This window comes from Dendrobates tinctorius, unplaced genomic scaffold, assembly GCF_039654945.1.
Source record: "Dendrobates tinctorius isolate UK_male_01 unplaced genomic scaffold, ASM3965494v1 ptg000097l, whole genome shotgun sequence".
In the NCBI taxonomy this organism is placed as follows: Eukaryota; Metazoa; Chordata; class Amphibia; order Anura; family Dendrobatidae; genus Dendrobates; species Dendrobates tinctorius.
The window spans coordinates 30321313-30347446 of NW_027361765.1; the positions used below are offsets into that span (position 1 = coordinate 30321313).

Sequence of the window (26134 nt, forward strand, 5' to 3'; positions counted from 1 at the left end):
CCTGTGAAGCACCAGAAGAGTTAATTATCTTCTTGAATGTAGTTTTGAGTAGCTTGAGGTGTGCAGTTTTTAGAATGGTGTCAATTTTGGGTATTTTCTGCTATATAGACCCCTCAAAGTGACTTCAAATGTGAGGTGGTCCCTAAAAAAAAGAAAAAAAAATGGTTTTGTGAATTTTATTGTAAAAATGAGAAATCACTGGTCAACTTTTAACCCTTATAACTTCCTAACAAAAAAATATTTTGTTTCCAAAATTGTGCTGATGTAAAGTAGACATGTGGGAAATGTTATTTAGTAACTATTTTGTGTCACATAACTCTCTGGTTTAACATTAACAGAATAAAAATTCAAAATTTGAAAATTGCGACATTTTCGCCAAATTTCTGTTTTGTTTTTTTTCACAAACGCAAAAATTATTGACCTAAATTTACCACTAACCTGAAGCCCAATATGTCATGAAAATACAGTCTCAGAATCGCTAGGATCCGTTGAAGCGTTCCCGAGTTATTACCTCATAAAGGGACACTGGTCAGAATTGCAAAAAATGGCCTGGTCATTAAGGTCAAAATAGGCTTGGTCATGAAGGGGTTAAAGCCCACCTGCGAGTCGGGTCACTGAAAGGTCACCCGACCCACACACAGAGGACACCTTAGAGTTAACCCTAGGGGGTGTGGCTTAGCCCCCACGTGCCTACGATCGCTCCGATTGGCAGTTTCACTTTTAACAGCCAATCAGAGCGATTGTAATATTTCATCAATGAAATTTGATGACATATTACAAATCCAGCCATGGCCGATGCTGAAACAGCATCGGGCATGGCTGGGGACACTGAATCGACACCCCCCCCCCCCCCCCCCCCCTCAACTGACAGCAGCCGCTGTCAAAATCTCCCCCCCCCTCCGAACTCCCTCTGGCCGTCCTGGATCATGGGCGCCGCCATCTTGGAAAATGGCGGGCGCATGCGCAGTGTCACAGTGATCAAAATAAATACAAAAGTAAATCACTGCCCCCCTTATCACCCCCATAGGTAGGGATGTATAATAAAATAAAGAAAACATTTTTATTTTTATTTTTCCATTAGGGTTAGGGCTGGAATTGGGGTTAGGACTAGGGTTAGAATTAGGGTTGGAAATGGGGTTAGGGCCGGGATTAGGGTTGGCATTAGGGTTAAGGGTGGGTTGGGGTTGGAATTACGGTTAGGGGTGTGTTGGGGTTAGGGTTATGATTAGGGTTGGGATTAGGGTTAGGGGTGTGTTGGGGTTGGAGATTAGAATTGAGGGGTTTCCACTATTTAGGCACATTAGGGGGTCTCCAAACGCGACATGGCGCCACCATTGATTCCAGCCAATTTTGCGTTCAAAAAGTTAGTGCTCCCTCCAATTTGAGCCCCAATGTGCGCCAAAACAGTGGTTTACCTTAACATATGGGGTATCAGCATACTCAGGAAAAATTGCACAACAACTTTGGGGGTCTAATTTCTCCTGGTACCCTTGGGGAAAATAAAAAAATTGGGGGCTAAATTAATTTTGTGGAAAAAATTTTTTTTATTTTCACGGCTCTGCATTATAAATTTCTGTGAAGCACTTGGGGGTTCAAAGTGCTCACCACACATCTAAGATTAGTTCCTTGGGTGGTCTAGTTTCCAAAATGGGGTCACTTTTGAGGGGTTTCCAAACGTAACGACACCCGCAGACCATTCCATCAAGTCGGCATTTCAAAACGTAACGACTTCCCTTCCGAGCCCCAATGTGTGCCCAAACAGTGGTCCCTCCCCCACATATGGGGTACCAGCGTACTCAGGACAAACTGGACAACAACTTTTGGGGTCCAAATTTATCCTGTTACCCTTGTGAAAATAAAAAAAAATAGTGGGCTAAAAATCATTTTTTGATGAAAAAAAAATATTTTTATTTTTACGGCTCTGCGTTATAAACTTCTGTGAAGCACCTGGGGGTTCAAAGTGCTCACTATGCATCTAGATAAGCTCCTTAGGGGGTCTAGTTTCCAAAATGGGGTCACTTGTGGGGGAGATCCAAAGTTTAGGCACATCGGGGCTCTCCAAATGCGACATGGTGTCCGCTAACGATTGGAGCTAATTTTCCATTCAAAAAGTCAAATGACGCTCCTTCCCTTCTGCGCCCTGCCGTGCGCCTAAACAGTGGTTCCCCCCCACATATGGGGTACCAGCATACTCGGGACAAACTGGACAGCAAATTTTGGGGTCCAATTTATCCTGTTACCATTGTGAAAATAAAAAATAGCCGGCTAAAAAATCATTTTTGAGCAAAAAAAAAATGATTTTTTATTTTCACTGCTCTGCGTTATAAACTTCTGTGAAGCACTTGGGGGTTCAAAGTGCTCACCACACATCTAGGTAAGTTCCTTCGGGGGTCTAGTTTCCAAAATGGGGTCACTTGTGGGGGAGTTCCAATGTTTAGGCACACATGGGCTCTCCAAACACGACATGGTGTCCGCTAACGATTGGAGCTAATTTTCCAATCAAAAAGTCAAATGGTGCTCCTTCCCTTCCGGGCCCTACCGTGCGCCCAAACAGAGGTTTATGACCACATGGGAGGTATCGGTGTACTCAGGAGAAATTGCCCCACAAATTTTAGGATCCATTTTTTTACCCTTCGCCACGACAGCACCCACTGGAGGTATCGGATCCGCCCCATTTGGAACAGGAAACCCTACAGGAAAGATAAAAGGGGCGGTCCGCCTTTCCTCCTCAGTTTTGGTTTCCTGTTCCAAACGGAGCCACGATATACTTCAGGAAAGAATACCTGGGCCAGGCATGCCGCCTGTGCAGTCTCCATGTGAACGACAGGGGCTGCGGTCCGGAGGCAGCGTCGGAGATTCCGCTAGACGGCTCCCCCCTCGTCTGGTGAACGAAGGGTGGTGACTGGGTCCGGGGAGGGCCGCCCCGTCTCACCCAGGAGGGCACCGGGACGCACCGCCGCTGGGAGTGGTAAGAGCGCCAGTGGCGCAGAAGAGAAAAAAAAAGGGGGGTTTTCTTTTGAAATTAAAAGCGCAACAGCGGTGGCGGTGCATGGAGAGCGGGGGCCGCACATCAAAGCGGCGCGGTAGCCGGCCGGCGCAGAGTCTCCTGACCCCCCGGAAGTAATGGTTGAACTTCCGGGGCGGAATGGCTGAGAGCGCGTCTGGGCATGCGCGCGGTGATCCCAGGGAGGAGGAGCAACTTCCGGGGGTCGGCAGAGAAAAAAAAAGAGGCAAACTATTTAAACAGCGGCGCAGCTGAGCGGCGATGCAGCAATGTCGTCCCCAACGGAAGCGCACGCTCCAGCGGGGGATTCTGCAGGAGGTAGCTCCACCAGGGACCGCAACACCGGCCGCAGGAATGAAGCGGGAGAATCAAGGCCTAGGACGGGATCTCAGCCATCTGATCCGGTAATATAAGGCTTCACTGGGTGAGTGTGCAAAGTATATACTCTGCCTACTAAGCTGACCCCCCCCCCCCCCCTGCCTTGGTGTCCCCTTCTAGACAAAGAAAAAGGATAAATCCAAGCATAAAGAATGTGCGTTATGCTCTGAACCTCTCCCTGACTCCTACCCTAAGAAGCTCTGTAAACAGTGCACCAAAGAGACAAAGCAAGGGACCGCATTGTCGACAAAAGACATTAGAGCAATTATCAGGGAGGAGATACAGGCTATTAACCGTGCCAAAACTCCCTCAGAGACTGGCAGCAAAAAGCAGTTAACCCTCAGCTCAGAGTCAGAGGAAGAAGGGGGGTTAATCTCTGACTCCTCACTCACATCCTCGTCGTCATCAGACATGGAGGGACGGTCATGTTTCCCCCTGGATAGTGTGGACAACCTTGTCAAATCGGTGAGAAGCACTATGGGGTGTGAGGAACCAAGGGGTGCCCAAACCGCACAAGACATAATGTTTGCGGGATTGGCGGAAAAGAAAAGGAGAGCATTCCCGGTAATACCGGCAATTAAGGCCCTAATAAAAAGGGAATGGGAAAAACACGACCAAAGAAGTTTTCTCCCATCAGCCTCAAAGAAAGTATCCATTTAGCGATGAGGAGCTATTAAAATGGACCAAAGTGCCAAAAGTGGATGCCGTTATATCCTCTGCCTCGAAACAATCAGTTATTCCAGTAGAGGACGCAGGCTTGTTGGCAGACCCGTTAGACCACAAGGCAGAATCATCATTGAAGAAGTCTTGGGAATCTACCACGGGTATTTTTAAGCCAGCGGTAGCCAGCACATGCACCACTAGATCTATGCTCGTGTGGTTGGACCAGCTGGATCAACAAATCGAGCAAAAGGTGTCCAGAGAAAAATTACGGGCCGCTATCCCATTAATTAGAGGGGCAGCTGCCTTTATGGCTGATGCGTCGGCGGACACTCTACGGCTGGCAGCAAGATCAGCAGCTCTTGTGAACAACGCCAGAAGGGCGTTGTGGATGAAGAGCTGGAAGGGGGACGCGCAATCAAAGGCTAAGATTTGTGCAACCCCATGCGAGGGTGAGTTTCTCTTCGGGAAAGAGTTAGACAGTATACTCGCCAAAGCAAAGGAGAGGAAGAAGGCGTTCCCTGACTCTTCTATCCCTTTCTATAGGAGAACCTTTAAGAGGCGACCGTTTGGAAGAAGGAGGCAAACGGAAAGACCAAATAGATGGGCCGCAAAAGAAGAGAAACAAAAGGGTACCATGTTCAGGGGTCCAACATTCCGAAGGGAAAATAGAAATTAAAAAATCAGACCCACCTGTAGGGGGTAGATTACGTTTCTTTTATCCAAAATGGGAACAAATATCCTCAAACCCATGGATCTTGGGTATTATTAAAGAAGGAATGAAAATAGAATTCCTTCAAAACCCTTATGATTTCTTTATCCTAACCCGCCTTAACTCTATGGCCCAACAAAAGGCCCTCGAAGAAGAAATTCGGAGCCTACTATGCAAGGGGGTTTTAGTGGAGGTCCCAGAGGGACAGGAAGGTAGAGGATTTTACTCTCCTTTATTTTTAATTTCCAAACCAGATGGTACGTTTAGAACAATTATTAATTTAAGGAAGCTTAATACGTTTATAAAAAATTATAAGTTTAAGATGGAATCAATCAGATCCACCATAAAGCTTCTCTTTCCAAATTGTGTGATGGCGGGGATTGACTTAAAAGATGCTTACTATCATCTTCCTATCCATAATAGATACCAAAAATATCTAAGGGTCGCAGTGGTGTTCGATGGCAAGGTCCGTCATTTTCAGTACACAGCCATGCCTTTCGGCCTCTCTACAGCGCCAAGAATCTTCACCAAGGTGATGGCAGAGGTGATGGCCTATCTTCGTCAAAAAGATACTTTAATCGTACCTTACTTGGACGACTTCCTAATAATCGGGAACTCGGATACCCAATGTACCGAACGAGTGGCTGATGCAATCTCATCTTTGCAGGACCTAGGCTGGATCATCAATATACAGAAGTCCAGGCTCGTTCCGCAATCCCTCCAGATGTTTTTGGGGTTCCAATTGAACTCCATAACCCAGAAATGTCTACTTCCTCAGGTAAAGATTGCACTAACAAAAGAGAAAGTAGAGGCAGCCATAGACCACGCATGTCTCTGAGAGGGGCAATGTCGCTATTGGGGTCGCTAGATTCCTGTGCCCCTGCAGTCCGGTGGGCCCATTATCATGTCCGCACACTTCAGCATCAGATCCTCCAGGAGGAGAGGCGACATGGTGGTCACCTCGAGAGCAAGATAACTCTAACTCAGGAGGTCTTGACTTCTCTGGAATGGTGGTTAGATGATGACCATCTATCCTCAGGAGTCCCATGGGTCATAGTACCATCTGGTATCCTAACCACCGACGCTAGCCTCCAAGGCTGGGGAGCCCATATGGGGAATAGCTTTTGTCAAGGAAGATGGAATAGAGAGGAAAGAGAATACTCGTCTAATTTAAAAGAACTGACAGCAGTATACTATGCTCTACATCGTTTCCTTCCACAGCTCCAACAGAAACATGTCAGGATCCTGTCGGACAACAACACCACAGTGGCCTACATAAACAGACAAGGAGGTACTCGATCAGAGACTGATGTCTTCTGCGGCAAGAATCTTATACTTAGCCGAAAGCAATTTGTTGTCCCTCTCAGCTCTTCATATCAGAGGAGAGGACAACCAAGAAGCAGATTTCTTAAGCCGACACACACTTCGGCAAGGGGAGTGGTGCCTCAATCGCCAAATCTTCCAGGACATAGTAGCTCTATGGGGGCATCCTCAAGTGGACCTCTTCGCCACAAGGGAGAACAGACAAACAAAGACCTGTCTCCAGCAGATTACCCAGACATACTGGATGCCCTCCAGGCCTCATGGAAATTCAAGCTGGCATACGCCTTCCCTCCATTGATTCTCCTACCACAAGTGATTCGGAAAATCAGAGAGGAAAAGGCGAGAGTAATCCTGATAGCACCATTCTGGCCCAAGAGACCGTGGTTCTCGTGGCTACGAATTATGTCAGTGACAGATCCTTGGGTTCTTCCCTCAAACCCCAACCTACTCTCCCAAGGCCCTTTCTTCCACCCTCAAGTGGACAACTTACACTTGACGGCGTGGAACTTGAAAGGCACCTATTAAGATCAAGAGGTTTTTCAGAATCATTAATTACTACGCTCCTACAGAGCAGGAAGCAGTCCACAACCCAAATTTATAAAAGAATATGGAAGAAATTCCTACAGTTTCATACAGCATCTCATACAGCAGAAGTCCCGATAGTTCCTATCTTAGAATTCTTACAAAAAGGGAAGGAATTGGGCTTGTCAGTAAACACACTGAAAGTACAGGTGTCTGTGTTGGGGGCGCTGTATGGCCATAATATAGCAGGGAATAAGTGGATATCACGATTCATTACAGCATGTGAAAGAATAACTCCGGTTCACATACCTGCAATCCCTACATGGGACTTAAAGTTGGTGTTAGACGCCCTGACAGAAGAACCTTTTGAACCGATAGATACGATATCCCTTAAATATTTATAATTTAAGACGGCCCTCTTGGTAGCACTGACATCCGCTAGGAGAGTGGGTGATATCCAGGCCCTGTCCATAGATCCACCCTTTTTGCAGGTATACCGGGATAGATTAATATTAAAGCCAGACCCCTCATACCCGCCTAAGGTATCAACAAAGTACCATAGGTCTCAGGAGATACTCCTCCCAACCTTCTTTGAAGATCCCTCCACTCCGGAAGAGCAGAAATTCCACACTTTGGACGTCAGAAGAACTGTCCTAAAGTATATTGAAAGGTCCGAGAGCTGGAGGCAGTGTAGGGCTCTCTTCATTTCTTTTCAGGGCTGTAAAAAAGGGTATGGAGTCACAAAGAGCACCATTTCCCGATGGATCAGGGATGCCATTCGTTTAGCCTACTCTTTCAAAAAAGGAAGAACCTCCGGACGACATCAGAGCACATTCCACCAGAGCAATGGCGGCCTCCTGGGCGGAGAGGGGAGACGTTCCAATTGAAACCATATGTATGGCGGCAATTTGGTCATCCCCTTCTACCTTCTATAGACACTATAGACTTGACCTTTCGTCTACTTCTGACCTAAGCTTTGGCAGGACTGTCCTTAGCATGGTGGTCCCACCCAGGTGATGGTCTCTGGAATCTCTCCAGTGGGTGCTGTTGTGTCGAAGGGTAAAAAGCCGGATTACTTACCGGTAATGCTCTTTTAATGAGTCCACGACAGCACCCGCTCACTTCCCTCCCTGCTAGAAATATCAATATTAAAAGTATATCTGCTAAAGTTGGATAAGTAAAGTTACAAGTACAAGACATTGCCTAATCCTTGGCGGTCCTCCTGGTACTCTGAAATGCAAAACTGAGGCGGAAAGGCGGACCGCCCCTTTTATCTTTCCTGTAGGGTTTCCTGTTCCAAATGGGGCGGATCCAATACCTCCAGTGGGTGCTGTCGTGGACTCATTAAAAGAGCATTACCGGTAAGTAATCCGGCTTATCCTGTTGCCCATGTGAAAATGAAAAAACTGAGGCGAAATAAAATTTGTAAAAGTTTTTTTTTTTTTTTTTGTTTTTTTGTTTTTTTTTACGAATCAATTTGTGAAGCACCTGGGGGTTCAAAGTGCTCACTATGCATCTAGATAAGTTCCTTGGGGGGTCTAGTTTCCAAAATGGGGTCACTTGTGGGGGAGCTTCAATGTTTAGGCGCACAGTGGCTCTCCAAACGCGACATGGCAACCGCTATATATTCAAGCATATTTTCCATTCAAAAAGTCAAATGGCGCGCCTTCCCTTCTGAGCCCTGCCGTACACCCAAACAGTGGTTTATGACCACATATGAGGTATCGCTGTACTCAGCAGAAAATGCCCAACAAAATTTAGGATCCATTTTATCGTGATGGCCATGTGAAAATGATAATTGATACTAAAAGAAAATTTATGTTGGAAAAATTAAAATGTCCATTTTTTTCCTCCACGTTGCTTTAGTTCCTATGAAGCACCAGAAGGGTTAATCTTCTTGAATGTAGTTTTGAGTAGCTTGAGGGGTGCAGTTTTTAGAATGGTGTCACTTTTGGGTATTTTCTGGTATATAGACCCCTCAAAGTGACTTCAAATGTGAGATGGTCCCTAAAAAAAAAAAAAAAAATGGTTTTGTAAATTTTGTTGTAAAAATGAGAAATCGCTGGTCGACTTTTAACCCTTAACTTCCTAACCAAAAAATGTTGTTTCCAAAATTGTGCTGATGTAAAGTAGACATGTGGGAAATGTTATTTATTAACTATTTTCTGTCAGATAACTCTCTGGTTTAACAGAATAAAAATTCAAAATTTGAAAATTGCAAAATTTTCGACAAATTTCCGTTTTTTTCACAAATAAACGCAAAAATTATCGACCTAAATTTACCACTAACATGAATCCCAATATGTCACGAAAAAACAATCTCAGAATCGCTAGGATGCGTTGAAGCGTTCCTGAGTTATTACCTCATAAAGGGACGCTGGTCAGAATTGCAAAAAATGGCCAGGTCATTAAGGTCAAAATAGGCTGGGTCATGAAGGGGTTAAGGGCATGAATATTCAAAGTTGTAACATTGCAAAATTTTTGCCAAATTTCCGTTTTTTTCCACAAACGCAAGTTATATCAAAGAAAATTTTACCACTAACATGAAGTACAATGTCACAAGAAAACAATGTCACAAGAAAACAATGTCAGAATCCCCGGGATCCACGGAAGCGTTCGAGTTATTACCTCATAAAGGGACAGTGGTCAGAAATGTAAGAATTGGCCTGGTAATTAACATGCAAACCACCCTCGGGGCTAAAGGAGTTAATGTATACTTCTCTCCTATGGATTTTTGTGTGTGTGTGCTCTTGCTACTCTCCTTCTAGGAACCAAACTTAGAGGTATACAGACAGTATCTCTATCCTCCCAACAGCTGTATGAGGGCTTGTGTTTTGCAGTACGGCCTGTAGTTTTGATTTTCACCATCTATTTTACCTTAGTCTATGGAAAAATGGGTGCAAATTTTCAAGTTGGATGAAATGGTAAAGTAGACCAACTCCGCTACCGTACTTAATAATAATAATATTATTATTATTATTATTATTATTATTATTATTATTATTATTATTATTATTATTATTATTATTATTATTATTATTATTATTATTATTATTATTATTATTATTATTATTATTATTATTATATTTTTTTTTTTAGGGGGAGGGTGATTACATATTTACGGCATTTATTGTATGGTACAAATTTCATGAAGGGAGGAGAGATTCTCCAGGTCATTTTGATTACCGCAATCCCAAACTTGCATAATTTTTAAAAAAAATGTTATGACCTCATTTTCTGAGACCAGTGACTCTCTTACTTTTTCTTGTGACGGGGCTGTGTGAGGGTTGGGTTTTATTTTGTATGGTGAGTGGAGTTGACTATTTTATTGATGCCAATTTGCGTTAGTGATGCATTCCCCCTTCCCCATCCCCAGTTGCAATATTTTAGGATGTTATGGTGATTGGGGGGAATTGATGGGTGTGTGGTTTGTTTGTTTTTTTTTTTTGTTTTTTTTTTCTTTCTCTTAACATTAATTGTCATATGGGGTTAATTTTATATTGTATTTTGATTTGGCTTTTTACAAACTTAGCAATACATAATGTTCACAGGAGTACTAAGATGGCAGACAGTGTCCTTCCACAGGACCATGACAGCCATAAAAAGACAATCAGTGGCCCATGACTGTGTCGCAGGGAGTCAATGTGCACAAGAACTCCATTTAAATGCCGCTGTCAGATTGATAGCCGCATCTAAATGATTAAGAACAGCGATTGGAGCTTGAGAAAGGCTCATTGCAGCCCATACATCGCCACGCCACCAGGGCTATTAAAGTCCCTTTTGTATTTTTGAAAATATTGGAGTTCTGCCTCTCTTTTCTGAATTTATATCCTTTTGCACAGAGGGGACTCCTTGCTGAGATGCCCTGCACCCACAGAACTTTTATGTGTTAATCCGACAAAGAAAAAAAGGAGTGCTGACTTGAATGAATGGGGGAAAAAAAAAATATATAAATATATATATATATATATATATATATATATATATATATATATATATATATATATATATATATATACACACCGTGTTTCCCCGAAAGTAGGACCCCCCGAAAGTAAGACAGGGTGGGGGTTACGGGGGGGTCCTTCAATGTAAGGCCTCCCCCGAATGTAAGGCAGGGTTGGGGGCCGCTGTGAAATGTAAGGCCCTTACCTTTGGGCTGCCGCTGTCCCCCATTGGGTCCCCAGGCTCCAGAGGTGTCCTCAGGTGCAGCTGGGCGGGTCCAGCGCTCATGGGGTTAACTCGCCGTGTTAACCCCGCAATCCGCCCAGCTCAACAGCGCATTGGCCGCCCCTGTTCCCCACGTCACCGCCGGCCCCCGGCTCGAGCACTGATTGGTCCAGCAGCTCGGGCTGTAATTGGCCGCCCCAGCCCCACGTCACCGCTGTTTCCCTGCTGATTGGCACAGCGTTCCCTGCAGCACAGGCCTTCCACAGCCGCACCGCAGAGGAAAACGTCCAGCATTTAAAAACCAAGTAGGGAAACATGTACTGTATAGGGTATGGGGCTGTGTGCAGTGGGATACGGCACTGTTATGGGGTGTGGGGCTGTGTGCAGTGGGATACGGCACTGTTATGGGGTGTGGGGCTGTGTGCAGTGGGATACGGCACTGTTATGGGGTGTGGGGCTGTGTGCAGTGGGATACGGCACTGTTATGGGGTGTGGGGCTGTGTGCAGTGGGATACGGCACTGTTATGGGGTGTGGGGCTGTGTGCAGTGGGATACGGCACTGTTATGGGGTATAACAGCATGTTAATAAATGTTAATTTATTGGTTAAAAAGAAATTGTCATTTTTTTTCGGCTAATGTAAGACCTCCCCCGAAAGTAAGACAGGGTGGGACTTTTGGGGGTAAAATTAATGTAAGACAGGGTCTTACTTTCGGGGAAACACGGTGTATGTATATATATATGTGTGTGTGTGTGTGTATATATATATATATATATATATATATATATATATATATATATATATATATATATATATATATATATATATATATATATATATATATATATATATTTTTTTTTTTTTTGAAGACCTTGCATAACAATAAACAAACACCTGGGGTCATAAACAACAAGGGTCTATGCAAAAAAAGAGGTAAGGAGCACAAGGTCTAATCCAGTCACCTGTGAACTCATAGTAACTAGATAAGCCCTAAAAAAAAAAAAGCAAAGTGCCTGGTGCCAATAGTTATAAGAACTCCAGACAACAGTCAGCTTAGGTTAGGTTCACATAGCGTTAACACAGCCCGTTCAACGCATAACTTTGACGGGCTGCGTTAACACTATAGCATAACGCGATATGCGTTATGCTGTACCACTTGCTCTGATGCTTCGTCAGCGCTAGCTGTGACGGAGCCTCAGACGCTCCGGCCCGCGTCCAAGGCTCCGTCAGTGAATAATGGCACGTCGCGATTTCGTGCTACTTTACGGTATACGTCGCGATGTGCCACATAATGGGGGTCTATGGCGGCGTTAACTGACTGCCTTACACCGCGTTATACCGAACCCCTTAAAAAAATAAAAATAAGAAAAGCAAAAAATGATTTATCATATCGCCGAACAAAAAGTGCAATAACGCGCAATCAAAAAGACTGATATAAATAACCATGGTACCGCTGAAAACGTCATCTTGTCCCACAAAAACGAGCCACTACACAGCATCAGCGAAAAAATGAAAAAGTTATAGCTTGCAGAATAAAGCTATGCATAAATAATTATTTTTTTATATAAAATTGTTTTCATTGCCTAAAAGCTCCAAAACATAAGACAAATCGTTGTAACTGTACTGACCTGAAGAATAAAACCGCCTTATCAATTTTACTGCATGCGGAACGGTGTAAGCGCACCCCCAAAAGAAATTCTTGAAATGCTGTTTTTTGTTCATTCTGCGCCCCAAAAATCTGAATAAAAAGCGATCAAAAAATGTCACGTGCCCGAAAAATGGTACCAATAAAAATGTCAACTCGTCCCGCAAAAAATAAGACCTCACATGACTCTGTGGGTCAAAATACGGAAAAATTATAGCGCTCAAAATGTGGTGATGCAAAAACTATTTTTACAATAAAAAGCGTCTTTTAGCGTGCGATAGCTGCCAAAAATAAAAACCTGCCATAAATAGTAAATCAAACCCCCCGTTATCACCCCTTTAGTTAGGGGAAAAATAATTAAAAAAAAAAAAAAATGTATTTCCATTTTCCGGTTAGGGCTAGGGGTGTGTTGGGGTTAGGGGTGTGTTGGGGTTAGGGTTGGAGTTAGAATTGGGGGGGTTTCCACTGTTTAGGCACATCAGGTGCTCTCCAAACGCAACATGGCGTCTGATCTCAATTCCAGCCAATTCTGCGTTCAAAAAGTCAAATGATGCTCCTTCCCTTCCAACCATGCGCACAAACAGTGCTTTATCCCCACATATGGGGTATCAGCCTACTCAGGACAAATTGCAAAACAACTTTTGGGGTCTAATTTCTTCTGTTACCCTTAGGAAAATAAAAATTGGGGGCAAAAATATCATTTTTGTGGAAAAAAAAATGATTTTATTTTCACGCCTGGACGTTATAAACTTCTGTGAAGCACTTGGGGGTTCAAAGTGCTCACCACACATCTAGATAAGTTCCGTGCGGGGGTCTAGTTTCCAAAATGGGGTCACTTGTGGGGAGTTTCCACAGTTTAGGCACATCAGAGGCTCTCCAAACGCGACATGACACTCGCAAACCATTCCTTCAAAGTCTGCATTCCAAAACGTCGCTACTTCCCTTCTGAGCCCTGACGTGTGCCCATACAGTAGTTTTCTCCCACATATGGGGTATCGGGGTACTCGGGACAAATTGGTCAACAACTTTCGGAGTCCAATTTCTCCTGTTACCCTTGGGGAAAATAAAAAAAATTGGACTAAAAGATCATGTTTGTGGGGAAAAATAATTTTTTTTATTTTCTTGCCTGGGTGTTATAAGCTACTATGAAGCACTGGGGGTTCAAAGTGCTCACCACACATCTAGGTAAGTTCCTTAGGGGGTCTAGTTTCCAAAATGGTGTCACTTGTGGGGGGTTTCCACTGTTTATGCACATCAGGGGCTTTCCAAACGCGGCATGGCGTCCAATCCCAATTCCAGCCAAAAAAGTCAAATGGCGCTGCTTCCCTTCCAAGCTCTGCCATGCGCCCAAATAGTGGTTTACCCCCACATATGGGGTATCAGCGTACTCAGGACAAATTTCACAATAACGTTTGGCATCCTGTTACCCTTGGAAAAATAAAAATTGAGGGTGAAAATCATTTTTGTGGAAAAAATATGATTTTTTAATTGTAAGACTGTACGTTATAAACTTCTGTGAAGCCCTTGTGGGTTCAAAGTTCTCACCACATATCTAGATAAGTTCATTGGGGGGTCTAGTTTCCAAAATGGGGTCACTTGTGGGGGGTTTCCATTGTTTAGGTACATCAGGGGCTCTCCAAACGTAACATGGCGTCCAATCTGAATTCCAGCCAATTTTGCATTGAAAAAGTCAAACTGCGCTCCTTCCCAGAAAAAAAAATTTACTTCAGGTCCAATTTTTTTTATTTTACCAAAGGTAACAGGAGAGCTCTGCCATGCGCCGAAACAGTGGTTCCCCCCTACGTATCAGGTATCAGCGTACTCGGGACAAATTGCACAATAACTTTTGCAGTCTAATTTCTGCTGTTATCCTTGGTAAAATAAAAAAAAATTGGACCTGAAGTAAATTATTTATTTTTTTTTTTTTGTGTGAAAAAAGTTAAATGTTCTCTTTTTTTTTTTTTTTTTTTTTTTAAACATTCAAAAAATTCTTGTGAAGCACCTGAAGGGTTAATAAACTTCTTGAATGTGGTTTTGAGCACCTTGAGGGGTGCAGTTTTTAGAATGGTGTCACTTTTGGGTATCTTCTATCATATAGACCCCTCAAAGTGACTTCAAATGTGATGTGGTCCGTAAAAATAAAATGGTGTTGCAAAAATGAGAAATCGCTGGTTAACTTTTAACTCTTATAACTTCCTAAGAAAATAAAATTTTGGTTCCAAAATTGTGCTGATGTAAAGTAAACATGTGGGAAATGTTACTTTAAGTTTTTTGTGTGCCGTATCTCTGTGATTTAAGGGCATAAAAATTCAAAGTTGGAAAATTGCAAAATTTTCTAAATTTTCGCCAAACTGCCGTTTTTTTCACAAATAAACGCAAGTTATATGAAAGAAATTTTACCACTATCATGAAGTACAATGTTTTCTCGTGACATAATGTCAGAATCACCAGGATCCATGGAAGCGTTTCAGAGTTATTACCTCATAAAGGGACAGTGGTCAGAATTGTAAAAATTGGTCCGGTCATGAACGTGGAAACCACCCTTAGGGGTAAAGGGGTTAAGTAAGTGCTGCCCCACCGAGTGGCTTGATCGACATTTGCCCCTTTCCCAGCACGTCTCTTCAAGATGGAATCAATTTTAGGGGTTCTGGCTGCAATAACCAATTTCCTCACTTTCCCAATCAGATTTCCAGCTGCAGCGCGTGCACAACTTTCTCACTTTCTCCAGCTCGCGGCCCAGGAATTGGATCCTGTGCAGGTCAGGCACCCCTCCCCCTCCTCTCTCTGGTGAAGACGGCAGAAGACTGCCCCCTGCAGTCTGGAGCCGGTGTAGGACGGGAGCACTGCAGCATACAAGTGAGTTTTGATAGGTGCGTGCCCCTGCTTCTAGGGGGGGCAGCTGCCCCTCGCTGGCTACGGCCATGATTCACACACAGCATTTTTGCGGATCTGTTTTTTTTGCAGTATAATGCAGTCACTCTGGGCATCCCAGCAAAGTCAATGGGTTTCAGGATATGACATTCAGATACATTGTTTTGTAAGGATCTGTTTTTGGGCTGAATGAGCATGTCAGTTTGTGTGGCGTTTCTCTAATCTACTTTTGTTATTGAAAACATTATCTATGAGCTCAAAACCTTTCAGGTGATGCGTTTTTTTTAAAAAGCTGATCTGCTTTTGCAGCTGAAAAACGTATCCTCAAAAAACGCTGTGTGTGAATGTAGCCTTAGATCAGGAATAGAACAGCCATTTATTGGACATTTCATAACTTTCATAAATTCCTATGAAAAAATATTTAGCGCATTTTGCATTGAACTACTGTACCCAATTTATTATATATTTTAGGAGTCGGAGTCGGTCCATTTTATACCTACTCCGACTCCACCAAAATGAGCTCCGACTCCACAGACCTGCTTATAACTATTGGCACTAGGCACTTTATTTTTTTTTTAGGGGGGGGGGGCTTATCTAGTTACTATGAGTTCACAGGTGACTGAATTAGACATTGTTCTCCTTCTTGTTTAGCATAGACCCTTGTTTATGGCCCCAGGTGTCTGTTAGGCCAGGTTCATATTGCATTAAGGCTATAGCGTTGACGGGCTGCGTTAACGCTATAGCATAACGCGATCGCGTTATGCTATACCTGCTAGCGCAGATGGTTCATCTGTGTTAGCGGTGACTGAGCCTCAGACGCTGCAGCCCGCGTCCGGGGCTCCGTCACTGAATGACGGCACATCGCGAGCTGCTTTACGGCACGCGTCGCGGTGCGCCCGATAATGGGGGTTAATGGCAGCGTTACATCTCGTTATGCCGCTGTGTAACACAGTCCGTCTAACGGACTGCCATAACGCAGTGTGACCCCGGCCTTAGGAATCCTGTCTTACTCATGTCATATTGTTGTTAATTATGTAATGTCTTTAATACATTTATATATTATATTTTGACGTCAGCACTCCTTCTTCTTTTTTTTTTTTTTTTTTCTCTTTGTTGGATTAACATTTGTAAGGAGTTTCTTGTTCTATTTGAGTAAATAATTTGCTTTTCATATGGGCTGTGCGATTGGCAGTGACAATTTGGTTAGCGGTTTTCTTTGTTCCTGTGAATCATTTAATATACTTTTATGTGTGTTCAAATTTTTTGAGAAAATATATTTTAAACCATTTTATTGAAGCGCAAACAAATTAAAAACTGCAGCCCTTCTGAGGAAGAACTGCCAAAAGGTGCGTCAAGGGGATACACTAGAGCCTCCTGGGTATCTATATCTGTTATATCCCTTATATTGTCTCTGGATTCTCACATGAGCCATTGGTATTTTTGATAATATATTTATTTGGTTTAACTTTTTCGATGGGAGTTACCAGAAACAAATCCCAGCACCGTCCAGTACTTCTAGCTGCATCTTTTTGCATGCTCTATGAATTTACCATGTGCACCTTATGTATAACTACACTATCCTGTTTATATTGTATCCTCGTGCATTTGCCTATCTATTGATTTAAGCCTGATTTGCAAGGTCTTGCATATAGATGCAGCCTACTTGTTTACCATATTTGTTCAGTGTTTGCTTTTTCTTTTCTTGTATGGTCTGTTTACATCTCCGACTTTTAACGGTTTGTTTTCTTCAATAAAATTGTTATTTTAAACTTTTTTTTTTTTTTTTTTTTGTCCTTTCTCATTCTCGGGTCCTCTACGAGAGGCCTGGGAGTTTGAGGGTTCTGCGTAGGATCTTAGTTGTTCCTAGCATTGTGCTTTTCTGGACAGAGCTGATGTTGCTCCTGGGATCTGTTGTAGCCATTTTTCCAGTTTAGGGGTCACTGCTCCAAGTGCTCCTATCACCACTGGAATCACTGTTGCCTTCACCATCCACATCTTCTCCAGTTCTCCTTTGAGGCCCTGGTGTTGCTCCAGCTTCTCATATTCCTTCTTTCTGATGTTGCTGTCACTTGGCACTGCCACATCTATCATCATTGCTGTCTTCTGATCGTTGTCTACTATCACACTGTCTGGTTGGTTAGCAAACACCTGCTTATCCATCTGGATGTTGAAGTCCTACAGGATTTTGGCCCTTTCATTTTCCACCTCTTTGGGGTCTCCCACCTGGACTTGAGGACTTGGCCCATATGCAGCGCAGATGTTCCTGTATACAATTCTTACTACTTGGGTGTGGCGTTTGGTATACGCTGTTCCTGCTTGCATTTTGCATCCTGACATTGTGTTGGACTGTTTCTGAGGTTTCTTTGCATAGTCTACACCTTGGGTCTTGTCTTGTGTGGTAGATTCCTGCTTCTATGGATCTGGTACTTAGTGCTTGCTCTTGTGCCACTATGATTACTGCCTCTGTGCTGTCTGAGTCCAGCTTTCTCCAGCCATTGGTAGGATTTCTCCATGTCGGCCACCTCCATTATTTGTCAATGGTACATCCCATGCAGCAGCTTGTCTTGCCATGGCGCTTCATGTTCCTGTTCTTCCTTCCAGATCTGTTGTTGTTGCCTTCGGCTTTCTCTCAGCATCTCATCTTTTCGTGCCATTTTTCTAATGTATTCCTGGATACTCCTTGTTTCACCTGTGATGGTGGCTTGGATGCTTATCAAGCCTCGACCACTCCCTTTCTGTTGGTATACAATCTTTGGGTGTTAAACTTAGGGTGGAGACCTCCAAGCATTCATGTCTTCACATCTGCAGCTTCCATCTCTTCTTTTGGCCAGCACATTATATCAGCAGGGTATCTGATAACTGGCAGGGCATATGTATTGATGGCACGGATCTTAATTCTTCCCATTGAGCTGATGACCTGTCTTACCCTTTGATGGTATTTGGATGTTGCTGCTTTCCTTTCCTCCTCATCATGGTTACTGTATCCCTGTGGGATGCCGAGGTACTTGTAGCATGTCTGTACATCTGCTATGTGCCCTGCTGGTAATTCCACTCCATCGGTCTTGACTACCTTGCCTCTCTTTATTACCAATCGACCGCACTTCTACAGTCCCAAGGACATCCCGATGTATTCGCTGTAGATCCTTGTCAAGTGGATCAGTGAATTGGTGGATCAGTGAATTGATGTCTCGTTCGTTTTTCGCAAACTGCTTGATATCATCCATTTAGAGGAGGTGGCTGATGGTGCTTCCACTCTTGAACTTGTATCCATAGCTAGACTCGGTAATTGTCTGACTGAGGGGATTCAAGCCTATGCAGAACAGCCATGGCGACAGTGCATCACCTTGGTATAATGCCTCATTTGATGGTCACTTGTGCTAGTTGTCAGGAGTTGACTTCCAATGTTGTTCTCCATAGCCCCATTGAGTTTGAGGATGGTTCTTAATTTCCTGCTGACATTGTAGCGATCCAAGCATTCACAGATCCATACACATACTTAATCACAGACCTCTGTGTTATCTCTTTTTGGGCTTTTTTTCCTGCATGTATGGAGAGCGCTTAGCTCCTGAGCCCTCTCCACATGTGTAATGTACAGTTGCACCCACTTGCGCCAAGAGTAAATCTTTAATAAAAAAAAAAAAATTGTACAGCCATTCAGACAAGGATTTTCAATGTAATATTAAAATGAACTTTTTCCAGCTCTTGCTGCACACATAATGCTCATCTTTATATTTGCTTCTCACGTGAAGCATGAATTTTTTTTTAGTTTTTCCTTTGTATATTACTGACTTACACATCATCTTCATCTCTTGTCATCTGATATCACCTATTTGTCTTTTCTATATGGTTTTAATGTTATATTTTTAATTAAATAAGTAGTTTTTCACCTTGTTCCCGTGTGTTTGGTTTTTTTTTTTGTTTTGTTTTTTTTTCTGCTCATTAAAGAAGCACTCACATATTTATATATTTTTTTTTAAAGTATGTGTGCATTAATACCGCTGCTCTCTCCAGTGTCCAGTGCCATTCTGCTCCTCTTCTCAATGACATCACTACACTTGTGACTATTCGGCTCATATCATGCTCTGTGTGAGCTGGAAGTCTTTTATAATAAAAGCCTATGTGGGCTCGTTCTGACACTTCATAGACTAACACTGTAAAAGCCACTCAAGGGTCACGCAGAACGCTGCATGACCCGGACAGTCTGCAGAGAGGTGACGTCACTGAGAAGAACTGGGCTGGACGCCTGAGACCGGCAGTAGATGAATATAATACTCACGCTACATTACATTCATGTGTACGCACATTTAATAAAAAATATAGATGGGGTGCTTCTTTAAATTTGTTGGCTAAATTAATTTGTGCTTGGAAAATGGATATGTTTGGTGTTTATGCCAGAAGCTGTTCATCTTGGGTGGGGGGAGGTGAGCGCCTTCATATATATATATATATATATATATATATATATATATATATATATATATATATATATATATATATATACAGTGCCTACAAGTAGTATTCAACCCCCTGCAGATTTAGCAGGTTTACACATTCGGAATTAACTTGGCATTGTGACATTTGGACTGTAGATCAGCCTGGAAGTGTGAAATGCACTGCAGCTAAAAAGAATGTTAATTCTTTGTTTAATTTTTTTTTAAATTGTGAAAAGTTTATTCAGAGGGTCATTTATTATTCAACCCCTCAAACCACCAGAATTCTGTTTGGTTCCCCTAAAGTATTAAGAAGTATTTCAGGCACAAAGAACAATGAGCTTCACATGTTTGGATTAATTATCTCTTTTTCCAGCCTTTTCTGACTATTTAAGACCCTCCCCAAACTTGTGAACAGCACTCATACATGGTCAACATGGGAAAGACAAAGGAGCATTCCAAGGCCATCAGAGACAAGATCGTGGAGGGTCACAAGGCTGGCAAGGGGTACAAAACCCTTTCCAAGGAGTTGGGCCTACCTGTCTCCACTATTGGGAGCATCATCCGGAAGTGGAAGGCTTATGGAACTACTGTTAGCCTTCCACGGCCTGGACAGCCTTTGAAAGTTTCCTCCCATGCCGAGGCCAGGCTTGTCCGAAGAGTCAAGGCTAACCCAAGGACAACAAGGAAGGAGCTCCGGGAAGATCTCATGGCAGTGGGGACATTGGTTTCAGTCAATACCATAAGTAACGTACTCCACCACAATGGTCTCCGTTCCAGACGAGCCCGTAAGGTACCTTTACTTTCAAAGCGTCATGTCAAGGCTCGTCTACAGTTTGCTCATGATCACTTGGAGGACTCTGAGACAGACTGGTTCAAGGTTCTCTGGTCTGATGAGACCAAGATCGAGATCTTTGGTGCCAACCACACGCGTGACGTTTGGAGACTGGATGGCACTGCATACGACCCCAAGAATACCATCCCTACAGTCAAGCATGGTGGTGGCAGCATCATGCTGTGGGGCTGTTTCTCAGCCAAGGGGCCTGGCCATCTGGTCCGCATCCATGGGAAGATGGATAGCACGGCCTACCTGGAGATTTTGGCCTAGTTCAAGAGGCAAAAAATCAAGGTGTTGGAGTGGCCTAGTCAGTCTCCTGACCTTAACCCAATTGAAAACTTGTGGAAGGAGCTCAAGATTAAAGTCCACATGAGACACCCAAAGAACCTAGATAACTTGGAGAAGATCTGCATGGAGGAGTGGGCCAAGATAACTCCAGAGACCTGTGCCGGCCTGATCAGGTCTTATAAAAGACGATTATTAGCTGTAATTGCAAACAAGGGTTATTCCACAAAATATTAAACCTAGGGGTTGAATAATAATTGACCCACACTTGTATGTTTAAAATTTATTAAAATTTAACTGAGCAACATAACTTTTTGGTTTGTAAGATTTATGCATCTGTTAATAAATCCTGCTCTTGTGTGAAGTTTGAAGGCTCTAACTTATTTGCATCTTATCAAACCTGCTAAATCTGCAGGGGGTTGAATACTACTTGTAGGCACTGTATATATTATGAGATCCCCAAGGTGCAAATTATAGTATAATGTAAGAAGCCTTGAGTGTTTGTTACATTAGTGATCTAAGTTGGACTGCTCCCGGGGAATTGTGGTCTAATTTAATCACCACCTAAAACTCCTCCATGGTCAGAATGCTGGTGAGACACAATGTAATGTGATCATCTCTGTGTCATGCAAACACAAGACCTGATGTAGTCATGGTATGTCTGTATGTTACAGAGGTTTTTCATAATATGCTTCTGTGCCACATGAGCCTCAGTAAAGCCTCTTTGCAGGGTTATTTTTTCTTTTTAAGACCGATTGGTTCAAAGTTGAGTTTTTGTTTTTCCCTTCAGGATCAATAGCAGGCAATGGTTCCAAATTGTACCCATATACAGTACCTTCTTTTCAGCCAAACTTTCTCCTGTCGTTCAAATGAACTTGAGACTTCCTTTTTTTTAACCATACTAAATGCCAGTAACCCAGATTTTTCCTAGCGCAAGTCTATAGCAATTCCATCCTGTGTGACTTCACCCCCATAGATAAGATTTAACTATTTATACCATCAAATTTTTGCTGTAGTCACTAGGTTGGTTAACTGATATTTTAAGAATTAATAAATCTGATAATTATAAGGGCCCTTTCACACTGCGTACTCTGCCACGTTCGTTGCTCCCTTAAGAGCTTACGTCTGACAACCCCACAGCAAAACTGGATTTGGGCATATGCACCAATGGGGCCATTGACTATATTGGTGCCGAAAGAGTCAACATGTGATCTGGCGTCCATCGTGTTTGGGCGTATAGACCTACTGGAGGTGGACACCCAGACATGGTAGTTTGCGTCTCATTGTCGGCCTCCAGTAGGTGTATATACACATGTACCAATCCCTTTTTTTTTTTTTTTTTTTTTTTTTTGGGTGGGGGAGGTTCATAAGCAAACCCCTACTAGACCAATGAACATAGGACAAGGCACAGTGTGAAAGCACCCTATTACTACTTGTATTAATTTATGGTATATTCTCCTACAAGATTGTAATCTCATTCATAATCTTAGCCTTTAGTTTGATGTAACAACCTTTCATTAATCCTGTTTATTCAAACTTCATTTTTTTTTTTTTTTTCCTTGTAGGGGTCTATGCTTCCTCCTCTCTCAGAATATGCTCCACCAACAATCACCAGCTCAGACCATCTCATTGCGTCGAATCCTTTTGATGACGGACATAGCATATCCCCTCTTTCAGGATACACTTACTTTGGAAAACCAAGATATATCAATAATGAGCCATTTAACACTTTTAAGATGCCACCTAATACTTCACCAAAAAGGTCCTATCGGAATGGTGGCTCCCAAAGCTATAGAGATCAGCCACTATCCTTTCCAAAAGAAGTGAGACATATGTCTCTGGGGAGAACACTCTCATTCAGCAATATTCAGGAAAAATCACCTTTTGAAAATGATTCCTATTTTAACAGTGGACTTGGACAAACTATTGCCATGCCAGGGCAGCACTTTAGACCTATTCATGATCAAGATGTCTTTCACATAACCAGTCTCAACTCTGGCCAGCGAAACAATGTTGAGCCTTCAAATTACAGAGCTCAAAGTGGCAAAATGCACTTTATCCAGCATCTCGTGGGAAGTCCTCAATTTGAAGCGTCACAGCCTCACTTTATGCCTCCAAAAATGTCTAGCCATAGACAAGAATCTGATGTTGCATCCAATAAAAGTAACCTGAACCTAATTGCAATCGAAGAGAACTCCCATCCAGGTGATTTCAGCCAGCATACTACTAATCCACATGATTCTAAAAATCACAGACATACTTCAGATCATTTTCAGTCTGAAACCATAGACCTAACTAATTGTGGTCCTGGTAATGGAGTTCACAGCAAAACTTCACTTCCTAAACTTTCAAAAAGTGGTGTGACTCCTAGTGAAAAATGCAATCGATGGCTTCTCCAATCCAGTTTCTCTGGTTCTTTACCCTCCGACACAATGTATCCATGTGGGATTTGTTCTATTGAAGTTACTAATATTGGAGATGCCATTATGTGTGAAGTTTCTTGTCGGAAGTGGTTTCATCGAGCATGTACTGGGATGACGGAGATCGCCTATGCAATGCTTACAGCAGAAACCTCAGCGATTTGGGGTTGCGATACTTGTATGGCAAAGAAGGATGTTCAGCTGGTGTGCGTTCAAAAATAATAAACCGCCCTTCGTCATTTTTATGAATTGGAGTCTCATTCAGAACAGTAGATTTGTTTTTTTGTAAAACAAGCCATAGCTTTGCTAATATTGACAGTGGATACCCTTGGAAGACCTGACTTACCAGCATTAGTCTCCTCCTGTTTCCTGTTGAAATCTCATCATCCTGCAACAAGAGACACCCAAGGTTTTCCCCAAACCATCCACCAATATTACGTATTAGTATAAATCTGAAGATTTTGGAAGGTCTTCATGGTGTTTTTTTTGTTTTTGTTTTTTCCCTCTGCTGTCATGATCTGACATGATATGCTGCTTTGGGATATTTTGCACTATTTTAAAATACTATATAAAAAATTTTTTAATACAAATTCATTTTTTTTTTTTTTTTGTGGCAGCACAAAGTGCAAACCACTTAAGTGAAACACACACACACACACACACACACACACTTTTATTGTGGGAATTGCACTGTTGATTTTAATGGTTGTGCGAGGTTATTTGTGATGGTGCGTTTTGAATCACGGCACTTATCCCTTTTTAAATGTGATATCTAGATTTAACCATAATGTCTTGAATTTTAATAAAAATAGCACTTTGCAGTCTGGTTTTAAGCTTGATTTTTGGTTTGCTTTATACGGTCTATGAACAAGTAATGGGGATGTTTGCTGGTTGTGACACTTAGACATTATACTATATTGATATCTAGTAAAGTGGCCACAGATAATAAGAATGGATACTTTACTATATATCAAACGCTTTACTATGTAAAAGATTGAGACGAATAAACTATTAGCAACTCATGCTTATCTGTTGTGTTCATTCTGACATTCTTGAAGGCTTGAACTTTCCATTGGGTTTATATGGAGATGGAAATGTCAGAAATACTGGAATAAAGAAGCCACCAACAGACAAGTGATCAGGAGTTTGTGGGTCTTACTACTACCTTTTAGTGTTTTATCTCCATTACATCACTGACCTGAAGACCAAATTGAGGATTTTCTCCTGTACCAAGGGCTTTATCAGTTTTAGAATTTTTTTTCTTGTTTTCATTCTGCAGTACCTATTACGGTGCTGATGTTTTCTGATAAGTGGGAGATTATCTAAAGTCCCATGCTCCTAGAGACCAGCAGAATGGTTTTTCTCTACCAATAATTGTCATAATAAAAGAAAATTACCAAATGGGCTCTTGTACTTATTTAGCTCCAGCTTCTGGCACCCATTGTTTTTCTTCATTTTATTGGCTGTACAGGAGAATGTATGTTAAGGTCCAGTTCACATCCCCACGAAGCTAGACTATTCCATTTTTCTTAGAAATTCGAGCGTATACCAGTTCTTGGCAATGCAACAGTTGTCTTTGACTTGTGTATTCCCCCCCAAAAAAAAGGGATAATTAGTAGTAATGACTGAACGTGCTCAGATAAGTAGTTATCTGAGTATGCTCGCTTGCTAAGAGTGACTTTGGTGTGCTCTAATAATACGTTCCAGTCCCTGTGGCTGTATGCGTTTCTGCTGTTCGACAGCCGCAACACATGGAGGGATTTCTTAACAAAGGCCGGGGTCACACTTGCGAGAAACACATGCAGCTGAATAGAAATACATGCAGTCGCACACTCCGGTCACGATGCCGAAGGCAGTGCCGGGTATTGATGCAAGAGACTTGCGTGAGTTTCTCGCATTGCACACGCAAGTGTGACCCTGACCTGACTGGAAGTCTCCTACCCTTGACTCAATAGTTTCTCATACTTTATTTTTAAAGCACGTGTGCCCTTTCCCATGTCCCTTTTTTTATTTCAAACATCTTGTTTAAAAAAAAAAATAACATTGAATTCCTTGTGTGCTACATACCAAAAGATTGAAAGAGTGAAATGACTATACTGGCAGTTGTAAGGTGTCGATTTGTGTTTGCTACACACTTCCTTTAGTTTGCAAATAGATTCCAGGCAGAACCATAAAAACGCCCGCTTGTAAAAATGTCATTGTTAATTGTTGGTATAGTAACTACTTGACATTTAGATGAAGCTCCTCTATTTGGTTTAGAATCTTAATAAATTAATCTTGAAAGTTGTCCACTTTGGAATTCATTTTTAGAGAAGCACTCCTCCCCCCCCCCCCCATCAAAGTTTTTATCCTCTTAATATATTGCAGTCATATTATATTATATAGCACTGTGTACTTACAATTGCTCATTTTGCCTTTCTACCCAGAGAACTGAATCTTTTTAAGCTCTATGTAGACACAGGAGGTCAATTTTCCCTGTATGAGTCATAAGTCACTGGCAGGGGGGGGAAGAGGGAGCAGTTGGGTCATGAGTTGAAGAAGGGAATTACCGGTATTTATTCAGGGAAAAGAGACTTCCTGTTCCTACATAGAGCAAAGAAAAGAGAATAATTTGCTGGGTAGAAAGTCAAAATAAGCAATTGTAAGTAAGCAGTGATAATACAATAACTGCAATATATTAAGAGGATAACGTGCTTCTTTCACTGCAGAATTGCATAAAAAAAGACTCTTAAAGCCCCTGGTCTTCCCATTCCAAAGTTTCCTAGTTCCTCCAGTATTGCCCTAAAGACAATCACTGACTGCAGCTGTAATCATCCTCGGGCCACATTCACACAACCATACCTCTTGTAGACCTAATGGCAGATGTTTTTTTTTTTT

The 26134-nt window shown here is 42.4% G+C and overlaps 1 protein-coding gene across 3 annotated transcripts in view; it reads left to right on the plus strand.

Moving 5' to 3' along the window:
* Positions 1–24083, plus strand: part of PYGO1 (pygopus family PHD finger 1) — a 65306-nt gene extending 41223 nt beyond the window's left edge. Inside the window, exons 3-4 of one of the 3 annotated variants that reach the window (XM_073587014.1) lie at positions 15099–15269; positions 22403–24083. In XM_073587014.1, the coding sequence (XP_073443115.1) occupies positions 15099–15269; positions 22403–23479 (1248 nt within the window). In that variant the 3' untranslated portion in view covers positions 23480–24083. Of the gene's footprint in view, positions 1–15098; positions 15284–22402 lie in introns of those variants that run through there. The other 2 variants (XM_073587016.1, XM_073587015.1) reach the window with 2 other exon arrangements.
* The last annotated feature ends 2051 nt before the right edge of the window (positions 24084–26134 follow it).